The 14308-nt window shown below is 46.0% G+C and overlaps 1 protein-coding gene across 1 annotated transcript in view; it reads right to left on the bottom strand.

Moving 5' to 3' along the window:
* Positions 1–13210, bottom strand: part of DAPP1 (dual adaptor of phosphotyrosine and 3-phosphoinositides) — a 70009-nt gene extending 56799 nt beyond the window's left edge. The window contains exon 1 of the mRNA XM_012641077.1: positions 13080–13210. Coding sequence (XP_012496531.1) covers positions 13080–13180 — 101 coding nt within the window. The 5' untranslated portion in view covers positions 13181–13210. The remainder of the gene's footprint in view (positions 1–13079) is intronic.
* Between the last annotated feature and the right edge of the window lie 1098 nt (positions 13211–14308).

The following is a 14308-nucleotide window of genomic DNA, read 5'->3' as shown; positions in this document are numbered from 1 at the left end:
CAGGCCCTGCCCCCGACCTGCCGAGCCCCCAAGATTGCTCTAAGAAAAATTATAAAATTACAACAACATAAGAAAGGAGTATTGATTTAGAATGAGAAGTCACAAATTATAAATACCAGAAACATCGCAAAACTGAGAAAAAGTAACTTATTTTCATTAATTAACTGTTTAACACTCCTCTATTTTTTCACCGTATTTTTGCTTTATAGGCTTTGACTATCTCATCGTGTCATAACAGTTTTATAATATAATTTTCCATAGAGGGAATGTAATGACAATTCCATCTTTCAGCTAGAATTCTTTTTTAAAAAGTTACTGATAGTGTAGAAAAGTTATTTTCAGCTTCACAATGTGATATTGGTCATGAAGTTTTATGGACTGTTGGTGAATTCGGGAACGTTTATCGGGTTCCTTTCATATGTGAGCTGAAAGAGTCCAGAGCATTTTAAATTATTGTGTACACGGACTAATTTTAAATACTCTTGGAGTTGAAATTTATTAACCGTTATAAACTCTGCCGCTGGGTCACCTGAGCTGCAGCTTCATTGGCTTTGTGATGAATTCACCTCTGATTACAAAAGTCATATATGCTTTTTACTATTTTAAAGATGAAATAATTAAAAAATGTTAACCTAGTAAATAAAAGCCACATATAACCCCCATGGCAGAGAAAACCATAACCATCAACTTGGATTATGTTCCCTTCAGTCTTCGCACAATGTTTGAGTAATTTCTAAACTCTAACAGGACTCTTTTCCAATCCTGACCTGCACATTGCTAATGACAGGGAACTCAGTACTTGGACGGCCAGGCTCATCCCATATTTCCACGATTGGTGGATAGAAACACTTGCCTACCCTGAATTGCTGGTTCCTGCTGTATAGATGGCTTTGAGAAGATGGTCCCAAAGCTACTTCTTGGAGTCACATAGACGACACTTGTACAAACAGTGGAAAGCATTTAGAATGCACCTCTTCTCTCTCCAACATCTTCGACTTCTTTGATGACACACTTTCATTCCCTTTATCATTCAGAGAACTTTTCTCCTCTGAATATCTTTCAAATTTGTAAAATCTGTCTTAAAAGTGAGCTTTGACGTGCACAACGTAGCAGCACGGACCCGCCCCTGTTCTAGCTGCTGCACGCGCGGGCGGCCATTGCGTTAGCTTCTTCAGAATCGCATCACGGCTGAGTCACACCCGACCTACTGCTGGTGAAAACGCCCCATTAGGTCATTGTCCTCTGCTGCTCCTATGAGGGTGATGCCTTTAGAATTGAGTGCAGAAAGAAACCTTCTTAGCGCCGGGAAATGCCAAGCGAGGAGGGATGCTGATGAGCAGCGACCTGGGCCACACAAGTCCAGGGGAGAACCCTGGTGAGGACAGGCCCTACTTTTGTCTCCAGTCGTTTCCTCGGCTGGTCTGTCTGCTCCAACGACTGATCCTCACGCATTAACTACCTGGCCCGCGCAAGTAGCAACCTCAGCTTTCTCATCATCAAGGTGACTAGTAATAATGCCTAGAGAAAAATCTTCTCGTTTTCATACGTTGGAACATTGTCTCCTTTTATAAACTTTTTACACAATTCTTTAGCTTTTACACAAGAGAACAAGCTACAAACTTTGCTAAATCGTGCAATGCATTTAGACTACGCCAGACATCGTGCTAGGTGTTAGGAATACATACACATCAATGCAGATTGGAATAGGTTCATTTTCCTGAAACTTAAAAAAACAAAAAAATAAAATAAAAAATTATTTTGGTCTCATTTTCCCTGAAGAAGTAAGAAAGAACAAGAAACTACTATCTATAATAATACATGAGAAGCAGTGTTATATTCGCCTTTCTCCCTAAGGCCCACACATGGCCATAATCATGTCTCTAAGCTAACAGAGTCAACAGGGCAGAGACTAATCAAGCTTCAAAAAAAAATATTTGTACTGGGCTTAAAAGCTTATCAAAACCAGCAATTGACCTTGAAGGAAACAGTGGCATTATCCTTTCCATGACACAGTAACAAATTAGGAAACACCCACTTACTGAAGAATTTTCAAAGCTGCCTCTTAGGAAGGCACAGGGAATAAACCCAACCACAGAGAAGGCAGCTGGTCCTCATCCAGCCTCCTTTCCTTTCACTCCAGTGCCTCTTCCAGCTAGAACCATCGGGAAAATTGCCCCAGAATATTGAAACCTTCTTAGTTTCTTAGGCCGTTGGGTTTTGTCGTCTTAATTTACCGACCTCAGTTTACGTCTCATTTGCTCTGTCCTTTGAAGCAGTGGTCCCCAACCTTTTTGGCAGCAGGGGCCAGTTTCATGGAAGCCATTTTTCCCATTGATGGCGGGGGAGGGTGGTGGTGGGAGGTGGCACTGGGGAGGTGATGCCAGCGTGATGGGGAGGGGCTCTAGATACTCTTGCCCCCGCCCATGCTCACCTCCTGCTGTGCGCCCCTCTCCTTTCCTAAGTTTCATGGAAGACAGTTTTTCCACAGATGCGGGAGGGTGGGGCGGGCGGCCAAGCTCTGCTGCCGGGTCCCTAACAGGCCATAGTCTGGTACTGGTCTGCAGCCCAGGGTTGGGGACCGCAGTTTTAAAGGAGAAGCTTCCAAACTATTTGAATTGGCCCTGAATTGGCCCACAATATAAAAAACGTTTTATATCACTTCCTATACATGTACACACACACATATATAACAAACACACACACACACACAAAGTTACAGGAAACAACACATCCTTCTATATGCTATTTACTTGAATATTTTCTTTTCTATTTCTTTTGCACAAATATTCATGTGACCCACTAAGTGACTATAAGACCACCAATGGGTGGCACCTGGTGTTTAAAAACAATGCAAAGCCTCGCTACTCAAAGTTCGGACCGACAGCACCAGCACCGCCCGGGACCCGGCTAGAAATGCACGTTCTCAGGCCCTGCCCCCGACCTGCCGAGCCCCCAAGATTGTTACGCAGTTTAGAGTCTGAGAAGCATGGATGAGACGGACTCTCAGGCCTACAAACTTTAATTCGCCTCAATGACATCCATGGTTTGCGTTCACAGTGTTTGGCGTCTGGAGGGAAAGGCAAAGTAAAGTACTTACTAAGTTGCTTTTCAGCGTCAATGCAGAGGAAAAGAGAAGGATCTGCAGGTGAACACGGAAAAATCACCAAAGAGCTGTCACCTTAGTGATTTGGACAGTGAATGGTATAGGAGCAGGAGCTCGTGGTGGGCTGGAAGATCAGAGAAAGCTTCACGGAGGAGGAAGACCAGTAGCTGAGGCCTGAAGAATGAATATAGGATTCATTAGGTGGGGACTGAAAAGGGCATTCCCAGAGGAGGAACAGCCTAAGCAAAGGCACTGGGGTTAACATGTGCATGGTGGATGCAGGTGACCGAATGCCCAGCGGGAGCACAGGTGTGCCCTGGGGAGGGGAGCGCGGTGACGCTGGGAGGCCTGGTGGGCACAGAAAGCAATCTTGCATTTGAAAACGTGAGCCACACGTCCATTCCGACTGTACGTGTCTTCTCTTTTTTTTAACCAGTCAACTCCTTGATTGCATAGATTGTGTATTTCTTGATGACCAAATTTCTCAGTAACCCACATCTACAGATTATTCATATATTTAATGACATGTTTTTCCCCTTCCTGGCAAAGAGAAGTGAAATGGAAGCTAGATTCTGTTCCATCAGAGTTATTAAGAGGACATATATGTCAACCTAAAGCAAGAACAGGAACTCCTGATTACGTGAAAGCCACTGAAAAGGCACTCTTCTTTAGAAAATTTTCTTTTTTCTTCATTTTAGAAATTATTCTAATTTTTGAATGACATTGACATACCCTCTGAACTCTCTAGATCAAAAATGACAAATGAATAACACATGCCCTTCCCTACGGCCACGGATGACACCGGAACCTGTCCTCGGCCTCGCAGTCCTTCTGAGCACAGGGGTGGCAGAACACAGATGAGTCTACCAGGCATTCCAGCTCTAGGCCATCTTCACTTGGGCTAACCTGTCCTTGGCACGGGAGTGGCTCTACAGTTTTGCCTGGCTGCTGATTTCGTTTGTGTCATTTGTTCATAGGGCTGGTGCTGGATTCTCCAGTTTCCCGAAAGGTAAAGCACCTGGCCTTCTGTGCCATCAGAAATCATGGATTTCGGATAAGGAACCATCTTAACTCAAGGGCTACCAGTGCTGCGATTTGTACTATTGTCGGGCTGTGACATCTCTAAGACTAAACGGTGTTGTCCACATAGACACGTTGAGCCACATAGTCACAAGTGTGGGCTTCCCTTTCCGCTGATGGCAGCAGCTAAAGAAAAACAGGACTGGAAGGGAGGGGAGAATTCTGTGGGAGTTAGAGACCAGGATAAACCTGTTCTGAAGGTGTCTGAGGAATGAGGCAAAAAGTTGTGGGAGATAGAAACACACAGAGAGACAGAAATTCAGAGGCACAGAGTGGCACGAAGAGTCAGAGACACAAAAGTCAAAGAGCGGTAGACAGAGACATAGAAAGAGAGAGACGCAAAACTTGGAGACAGAGAAAGGCCCAACACACGTAGCCAGAAGCACACGGGGACCGTGATTTAGGGAACACGCCTGTAGACCCAGAGTGATCGGGGAGACAGAGGCAGAGAAGCCAGAGAGATAAGGATGTCGACACATAAAGAGAGATCCACAGGGCCCAACTCGGGGACCGATCAACACACTCAGGGAAGTCAGAGACATGGGCAGATCTGAGGGACAGAGCCGCCGACTCGCAGGAGGGGTGGACAGTGCATCTCACTGCGGCAGAGGGCCCTCTGCTCAGACCCCAGAGCAGCCTGCACAGGGCAGGGATGGCTGCAAGGCCAAAAGAGTACCATTGCGCCCCAGTGACTGGGACTCAGGGAACACTGGGTTTGGACTGGAAACAACATTTCATGGATGAGAGCGTGAGGAGGCCTGGCAGGACCGGGCAGGGATGGAAAACTAGAGGTTCTCTCAGGAAGGCTCATCTCCGAGTGAAATCAAGCCTGACTCTGCATCTGTTCTGTTACTCTCGTGACCTACATCTCATAAAATGCTAGTTCAAGGTAATTGTCTTCAGACTGTGGTTGCCATTGACAACCTACCATTGTGGAGAGAGTCACTTTCAGAAAGTTACAGCTGCAGGGAAAAGCCCCAAACTTTGGGGGATGTAAAAATTACAGGCAGATCTTATTTCACTAGTTATTCTTCTCTATTCCATGGTTCAGATGGTAACTATAACTAGCATCCATTTATCCACCAGTGTTGGTGACAGAAGGCTCACTGGCTGAAGTCAGGAACCTTGAGTTCTGGTCTTGGCTTTGACTCAACTTGGGGCAACTCAACGAACACCGACACATCTACTCTTTGTCAAGTGACGTGCTCAGATGGAGAAGGCAATGATGAGTAGCCTACAGCCCTGCTCCTAAGGGTTCACCATCAAAATAAATTTACTGTGTTTTAGCCTTAGCAGTCGCCAGACCTCTTCGCTCCTTGGGATCGACATCTGGTGACTCAACCCGGAACATAGAATCTCCTGGCGGTGAATCAGAACCTTTGGAGCAGCCAGATGAAACCCAGGAACTAAGGTATTTATGAGACATTCAGGTTTTCAAAAATCTTTTTGATATCATTTTGAAAAAAATACATAAAAGCAGTAGAACTAGTTTTGTTTGGATGTGAATCACTCATTACGTTTCGCTCAATGGAATTCCTGGTTTCCACTCCTGCTCCTTCCTGGTTACTCCCAGCTCAGCCCTCCTGTCTCCTAGTCACTAATCTGCAAACTGCACCACTGGTTGGTTTTCTTGGCTCTGGACTGGTTGCCACCCATCCCACTGAGCTACTGGATTAATCTACCTAGAAAGAAAACCTGACGATCTTGTAATTCCTACGAATGTTCAGTGAGTCCATATTGCCCACTGACCAAATCTTAGACCCTTTGGAACTTGGACCAACCTAAACATCCAAACTTTACCAGAGGGAAACAGGCTGGCCCAGGAAAGACAGACCCAGAGCCTGCTTTGAGACAGACTAAGAAAGAGATGATGGAAAAATATCCTATCAAAAAGCAAGAGCAAAATTACACACACAGTGTGGTTACAGTTCAATCTGCGTGTATGTGTGTTTGTGTGTGTGTGCATTGTCTGTCTACAGAGAACTATTTTTTTTTTTTTTTTTGAGACATAGTCTCACTGTGTTGCCTGGGCTAGAGTGAGTGCCGTGGCATCATCCTAGCTCACAGCAACCTCAAACTCCTGGGCTCAAGCGATCCTCCTGCCTCAGCCTCTCGAGTAGCTGGGACTACAGGCATGCACCACCATGCCCGGCTAATTTTTTCTATATATTTTTAGTTGTCCAATTAATTTCTTTCTATTTTTTAGTAGAGACAGGGTCTCGCTCTTGCTCAGACTGGTTTCGAACTCCTGAGCTCAAACAATCCGCCCGCCTCGGCCTCCCAGAGAGCTAAGATTACAGGCGTGAGCCACCACGCCCGGCCCAGAGAAGTATTTTTAAAAGAGTAGAAAGAAGTTGAACAATGTCATGTTAGGTGGTAGCACATGGCTAACATTTTGGTGCTTTTCTTTATTTCCCAAATTTTTAATAATTAATATATATTACTATTATTCTGTTTATTGTGAATAATTTCAGATACATAGGGAAGTGTAAAATAGTATAAATAATACCCACATTGAAATAACACCCATATTTTAGGTAGAGTAATTTCTAACCTTTTGTCATATTTTTTCTTTATATATTTTACAGTTTGAAAGTAAATTACAGATATCATGATGCTTTAACCCTAAATAATTCAACATGTGTCTCCAAAAAGTAACATCCTTTTATGTAACCATCATACTGTTATCAAAACAAATTATTACTCTTATGCTTTTTAAAGTTATAAATATTTTTAAACCAAGAAGGTCCAGCAACAGATACCGGGGACAGGCGCTGGTGGGCGGGCAGTCGGGAGTGTGAGCACAGAGAAGGTGGCCGAGAACAAGGACACCGCTAGGACCCAGCTACATGGAATGGGGCTGGCTTCAGGCAGGTCCCTGTTGGGGAGCAGGAGCCAGAAGTGTCTGGGCTCATTATAGGAATTTATGCTCTAGGACGTGGTCATGAAAGGGGAAAGAGCAGGTGGAAGCTTCTCACAGACTGAGGCTGCCGGAGGTGGCAGCCAGGCGGGATCAACTGAATGACCCACCCGCTGGGCCCGGAGACCGAGTGGGTCTGTGTCCACCTGGGCTCTTTGCATGTTCTGAATCCTTGTGTATTCTGCCTCTTTCACGGCTTTATTCGTGCCATTTCTCTGTATGAAATGTCATCTGACATTTTCTGACTTCAACTAACAAAACCCCTATCATCTCTAAGGCCATCTTTTCCACGTCCAGCGGTCGCCTGCCTTCCTGCCACATGTAGTTCAAATCTCGAGACAGGTGACAGCCCTCGGCCCACACGACGCTGTCTCCCAACCTGCACGGCCATCCCTCCTTCAGCACGGCCTCCCCCGATGCCGAGCCCAACGTCACCAAGCACCAGAGGGATCTGTGACCGAACAGAGGAGCGGGTGAATGAAACAGGTGACTCTACCCAGTGTGGAGAAACTGTGGGATCAATGAGGGGAGAAAGCTGTCACCTGAAAGAGGAACAGAAAAACACAACAACTGAAGAGGAAATTCACTTGAGTCAGGGAGAGACGGAGCCGTACACCAGTTACACACCATGGTACGACCACAGGAGAAACACCTTCCGTTTTCAGAATCCAAGATGACAGAACTGTGCACAGAAGAGGAACAAGCGCCTTGCTCAGGTCGGTGTCGCACCTGTGTAGACAGGACACTGGCCGGGCTGCGTGTGCCTGTGCATGTGTGTTATGTGAGGAATAGAAGGAATGATGTCTTTTGTAATAAACTTTGTTGGTTGTGGTCATCGCAGAACTTCTTTTCTTCTCTCAGTTTACCACGAGCACTAATAAGTTGTACTAGTCTAACAAGAAGAGAGAAGTTGGATGAAAATTAGGAAGTTGCCTTAGAGGTCAAACATGAAGGCTCTGGAGCCAAACTCCTGGACTTGAAGGTTTACTGGAATGTGATCTGGGGCATGTGATGACAGCTCTGTCCTTTTCTCATCTGTAAATGGGGATGACGCTAGTAACAGTACCCACCTCGCTGCGATGTGTGGATTAAGTAAATGCATACATGCAAAGGGCTTCAAATAGTGCCTGGCACATGCTAAGCATCCAATGATTAATTACTGATTGCCATTATCAGGATGCAAACCTCTGATCAGCAGACTCTGCTGAGCAGCTCTGCGCAGTGCAAACAGCAAAGAGCATCAGCTCTGGGGTGAGCCCCCAGGCATGGCTCAGCTCCGCCACTCACCAGCTCCGTGACTTGGTCTGTGCACTTCACTTATTTGACGTCACTTTGCATCTATGAAATGAGTAGGATGACATTGTTTTGAAAGTGCCACTGTGAAGGCTAAATGATATATGCGTGTGACAGGCACGGTGCTGGCTGTAGTAGGTGGTGGTCTCGGCAAATACTGAAATCCACAATACAGAAGCAGCTGGTTTATCAAATAAGCGTGGGCTTCGGACCCAGATGCTCTGAGACTTCTCTGCTCTTGAGTCTCCTCCAGCGCAAAGTTGGGACAGCAATGCCTTTTAGAGACCAGAGACGGCGTCTGCTAACTGTCTGCCTCGCAATGTCTTGCTTAGTGTCGTTTACTCTGTGGGAAGCCCCCCTCAGCAGAGGGCCAACACCTGCCAGCCACCTGTGTCGGTACCGACCCAGAGCCAAGCGTGGTTTCACATTCGGAAATGGTTGGGGAAAAAAGAAGAAGAGTATTTTGTGACTCATGAAAACTACACGAAATTTACATTTCAGCATCCACAAATAATGTCGTGTGCGCAAGCGGTCACAGACCCCTGCTTCTGTGTTCTCTGGTCGATTTTGCACAGCGAGGGCAGATGTGAGCAGCTGTGGCAGAGACTGGAAGGCCGGCAAAGCCTGAAATATTTATTACCTGGCCCTTTATTGAAAAAAGTTTGCTGATCCCTGATTTCCTCTAAGCTTCTCTTATATGTGGAAAATTAAAGGGCAGAGAAATGAAGACATTTTTATTTATTTATTCAAATATCCAGAGCTCAGAATCTAGTTTCTTGGCACTGGCCAACCCAGCCAAATGCTGGCACTTTCTTATCGAATTTGAGATCTGGGAAAGTATATCAAAAAAGGGAATATTTATTATATTTTTCACGCTGGATGAGGTCTGACTAGATCATTTGAATAGTTAATTTTAAAATATCCTGAAATATTTTTATTTGACAGTATCCCTTTTGTGTCTATGGTTATATATAACTATACTATTCCACATTATCTTGTAGGAAGCTTTATTAGAGCCAAAGAATTGCTGGAATTTTAAGTAATTAACTAACTAGTAATTCTATGCCAGTTTATTACTTGGGTGATGTCTCCAGTTATTTATTGCTTGTGTTATTTCCCCATCTCTTCATTCTGAAAGCAGCAGACTGCCCTGGTCCCCGCTTGTGTCTCGCCCACCATTCTCTCCACCCCTTTCCTCCCTCAACACCCCTCCCCTTCCCCCATCCCACACCGCCAGGGCTAAGTGGAGCTGAGCAGCAATTGAAGATGGTTTTGTTTATTTCCTCCTTTGCTTTTGGACGTGTTCATGCATTTAGGATGAAAAAAAATAAAAGATTTTAGACTGACACTTATAAATGAGACACCGAAACGCATCCGAGTTGCTTGATTCAGGTACCTTAGAAAACAATAAACCTGTGCTCCGAGCAAGCAGCGAACGTCCTAGAAAGGCAAGCGACGGATCTGCGCAGCCTGGGGCTCCGTTTACAGGATTTACACATCCCAGAGCCTGGGGAAAAACAGGGACCCAAGAACAAAGACTTACGATGTCTCTGTAATTTAACCACCGAAGTATCTGTTTGTATCTACCAAAAATATAAACATAAGAATTTATCTAACTACTTGACTAACTTCTTAAAAATAACTTAAAAATTAAGTCATTAAACCAGCCACTTTTTATCTAACAATTGCATTCCATCATTTTGTTCTTATGGAGCTTTTTAAAAACTCAATCCGTCAGAAGGTTTGGTACAGATCACGCCTCACCAGTGGGGTCAAGGTTCAGAGAAAAGGTTTCATCCATACTCAGTATTCCGGTGGAGGCAACGAGTCATGGCAAAGATGTCTCAAATTATTACCTGTAAAAAGTGTGTCGGTGATATACTGGAGGCGCAGGCACGGGCTTATGTTGGTTATTAAATGTTCGATTTTGCAAGCTGGGTGTTAAGTTTTTGTCAGCTTGAAATTGTCTATGATGGGAGTATTTATACTGGGGAATTAGGCAAATATTAGAATTCAGGCTTCCTCCATCCCCTGCCCACTTCAGGTGGTTTTCTAGCACACCAATGACCATGTTTAAATGAGCCAGGCTCCTGAGGGTTACTCCTGGGGAAATGAAAATGTTCTTCTCACTGAGTGATCTCAAAAAGGAAAAAAAAAAAATGTTCTAAGCTGATTTATGATATGGTTGTATCACTCTTCAAAGTTACTAAAAATTATTGAACTGTACACTTGAAATGGGTAGATTTATGGTATATAAAATATACGTTAATAAAATTGCTAACCCAAATGCCCCCAAACCGACAAACAAAATGCCAACAATGATTTGGTGGCCTTAACATGCAGGCACACGCCCAACAGACTTAAAATGAAAATGAAGGGCATATTTACTCGATGCTTTTGGTGGATACATATTCTGTGCAGTGGTTCTCAGGCTCAGTCTCACTTTGGAGTCACTTAGAGCGTTGAAAAAGAACACGCTCACCCCCAGCAACACTGACATCGTTTGTCAGGTGTGTGGTCTGAGCACTAGGAGCTTTTTAAAAACTCCTTGGGGCCAGGCTCACGCCTGTAATCCTAGCACTCTGAGAGGCCGAGGCGGGTGGATCATTTGAGCTCAGGAGTTTGAAACTAGCCTGAGCAAGAGCAAGACCCCGTCTCTACTAAAAATAGAAAGAAATTAATTGGACAACTAAAAATATATAGAAAAAATTAGCCGGGCATGGTGGCGCATGCCTGTAGTCCCAGCTACTCAGGAGGCTGAGGCAGGAGGATCGCTTGAGCCCAGGAGTCTGAGGTTGCTGTGAGCTAGGCTAATGCCACGGCACTCACTCTAGCCCAGGCAACATAGTGAGACTCTGTCTCAAAAAAAAAAAAAAAAAAACTCCTTGGGTTGTTCTAACGCACAGCAGTGAAGGTTGAGCAGTTTCCCCAGATAACTGCAGGTTGTGCATTGTTATGGAAATCATCCTCACAGGTTTAATAAACTTCCAGGCCTTCTGAAATAGAGAAGTCTGGACATACATGCACCGTGTGTGTGTGTGTGTGTGTGTGTGTGTGTGTGTGTGTGTGTGTGACTTTGGGTTTTGTATTGAACGACTATTCTTTGCATAGGGAGGAAGGACACAGTTCTGTTTCCCTGTGGGGTTTACCTAAAGTTGCTTCCTGCTGTTGGCATTATGGTGGGGCACAGAGATGTCGTCGAGTTCATCTCTGTCATCTAAGCATGTGCCCACGGTATGCAAGCGCAGAGTCTGGGTCAAGGATTGTTTGTTTGATTAAAAGACCAGAATTGAATAAATATCTCCTCTGTCTGTTTCTTCTTTGGGGTTTCCTGCTACCATAGACTGGGACTACAGATAAAATACACACAAAACATTGTAGGTCAATGAGTCAGAAGGCACTAGGTGAGAACCCGAAGTCCAGCTTTAGTGCTTGAACTTGGTGACACCTGTTTTGGATGCTCCCAGAGGGGCCTTTCACCTCTCCTGTTTGGGAATTCAATCTAGAAGGACAGAGAGAGCCTGGAACTCTGACTTCCTAATAAGGGGAGTTTTCTTTATTGCAAATTCTAGCTACTACATCTGATTTGCCAAATGGAGGTACAGTTAAATTCTGAGACCTCAATTTTAAAATCTAAAAACGGGAATTATTTGGAACTATGACAGCAATACAACACAAGAAGATACAATCTCTGTAGTCTTAACACAGAGAGATTTCAAGTCTCTTTTGGTTTTTCATAAGAACAGAGCCTTCGGCAGGTTGGACGGTCAGCTTTGCCACCTAATCGATGCGAGACTGGTACCCAAGTCATGGTCATTCAAACGTGTTTGGCGCTCATTTACGTCCCTTGTAAGATGAAGGTAACAAGAGCTCCCGTGTCATTGTGCTGTGAAGATTTAGAGCTACTTATCCAGACAGAAAGTAGGGTTTCCCCCCTCCTCACACACAGGTGTCAAAACCCCCCCCATAGGGATATTCCCAGGGCTTCAGGAGGAAGGTTCAGTTTCTCCAGAAAATCCCCTATTCCTCTCTTGTGTAATAAGTACTGCTTTTATCAACTACCCTGACGAGTTGCCTCATCTGGGTCCGTTCTTAAAGACAGAACTCCGGTGACTCCATCCACCTAAACTTACCTATTGGGGTCAGAAATTTGATCCTCTTTTTGGATGGTTGGTGTTCAAAGGCTCAGCGCTGCCCCTCGGACATGCACACGTTCAAGAGCTCACAAACACACAGCGGCAAGATTGCTGCAGAAACTTCCCCATTCTCTGTCTTCTGAAAAAGTCCCTCTCCCTTACAGTAGGGTAGGCTTTCTATTCATCTTACTGCGACTCAGTCCTCTTACCGTCCCTAAGCCAGAGCTCAAAACTCTTGAACACCACATGGATTCATCAACCAGAGCAACACCAAGGAAACCAAGCAGCGTCGCCTCCTACATCCTAATTCTGTCCCTATTCTCAAAGAATGCCCCATGTTTGAGTTCCATCCCATTTTCTCAACCTACCTATTTTCACATCTGAAAAGGTATCATATGCTTTTACAGTGGAAGGCGCCCCAGACCAGAAGATACCCAACAGACAGGAGTGCGGAAGGAGACATCCTTGATCAAAGTGAGCCCGCAGGTGGGAGTGGGGAGCCAGCGTTCACCCCCAAGGCACTGTGAGAGGAGACCTGCGCTCTTACCCCAAGTCCTGGAGCAGCTGGGCGTCTCCGTGGGATCTGCTCCACAGATCTGAGGGATCCCGGGTGCTCATCTTCCCTTCTGGAAGTTCTGCTTTGCCCATCCGTGCCCTTGGCAGAGGCAGAGAGAGAGGCTGGGCTCTCGGCGAGAGAGGAGCGGCTGTGGCTGCCTCTTCAAGGCAAGGAAGTGAAACTTGGTTACTCCTCCCACCGACACTCACCACCCTGGCCCCGGGGCACTGAAGGCAGCTCTGTCAGCCAGGAAGTATGCAAACCTAGGTGGCTGCCTCTGAGGACACCCACGCTGCACCACCCACAGGCACTTTCTGTCAAAGGCAATGAAGAGAAGCCCCCTCCTCCTGGGACTGGGCTGAGTGCAGGCTGCTTTCCTGAGGCCCAACCACAGTTTGTCCCCAAGCCTCTGGTTTGCAGAGGAGGGCGCCTGCCCCCTTCACTGCCCCTGCTTTCTGTCCTGTACGCACACAAGGAGCACCGAGAGAGCTTCCGTGCCAGGAGCATCTCTGGAGTGGGTGAAGAAATCAAGTCCCACCACGAGCTCGACCCTGAAGTTTGTTTTTCCAGCACTTTCGCAACATTTCTGCTCAATTAACCGCTTTCTAACATGCCCTTGATGCCCAAGTTGGAGACGATTCAGAGATAATTATTGTTTCCTCCAGGGAGGAAGGATTAGGGGAGAAGGTGGTGAGAAAAAGTTGCAGGGGCCACCCGGTGCCCACCTCATGGGCGTGTTAGAGCCACTGGAGTCTGTGACCTCCGAGTCCTGCCCTGGGCTCACCTACACCCGGTGTGGCCTTGCGCCCTGGCCCGTGTGCAGAGGAGAATCCACCTGCCTGGGTCCCTTGAGTGGAACATGTGTTGCCTCCTGACTTCTCTATGTACCTTCTGCAAGGAATGTCTCTCTCTCTCTCTGCCCCTTCCCCTCCGTGACTCAGCCTCCACCAGCCTCTGGAACTTGCTTCTCTGTGGTCTGAGGACCAGCCCACAGCAGGGCTGTTGCTAAAGGACTCACATTGCTCCGAGAGCATCTCTGCAGCTGGCAGAGTTCTGTCCTTACAGTCCCCTCGCTGTTATCTCTGCTCCCCCTTATCTCTGCCCACTGTGACTGAGAAATTCCCAAGCGTTTAGAGACAGCCTGGGGGAGGCTGAGGTCTGATAACACACGCACGTAACTGGTTGTGCATGCACATTTGAAACTCTTTTGGCTACATTTT

Source organism: Propithecus coquereli, unplaced genomic scaffold (genome assembly GCF_000956105.1).
Source record: "Propithecus coquereli isolate 6110/MARCELLA unplaced genomic scaffold, Pcoq_1.0 Scaffold161, whole genome shotgun sequence".
Classification (NCBI taxonomy): Eukaryota; Metazoa; Chordata; class Mammalia; order Primates; family Indriidae; genus Propithecus; species Propithecus coquereli.
Note: the sequence above shows the minus strand (reverse complement) of the source record. Positions and strands in the feature narration are given on the sequence as shown.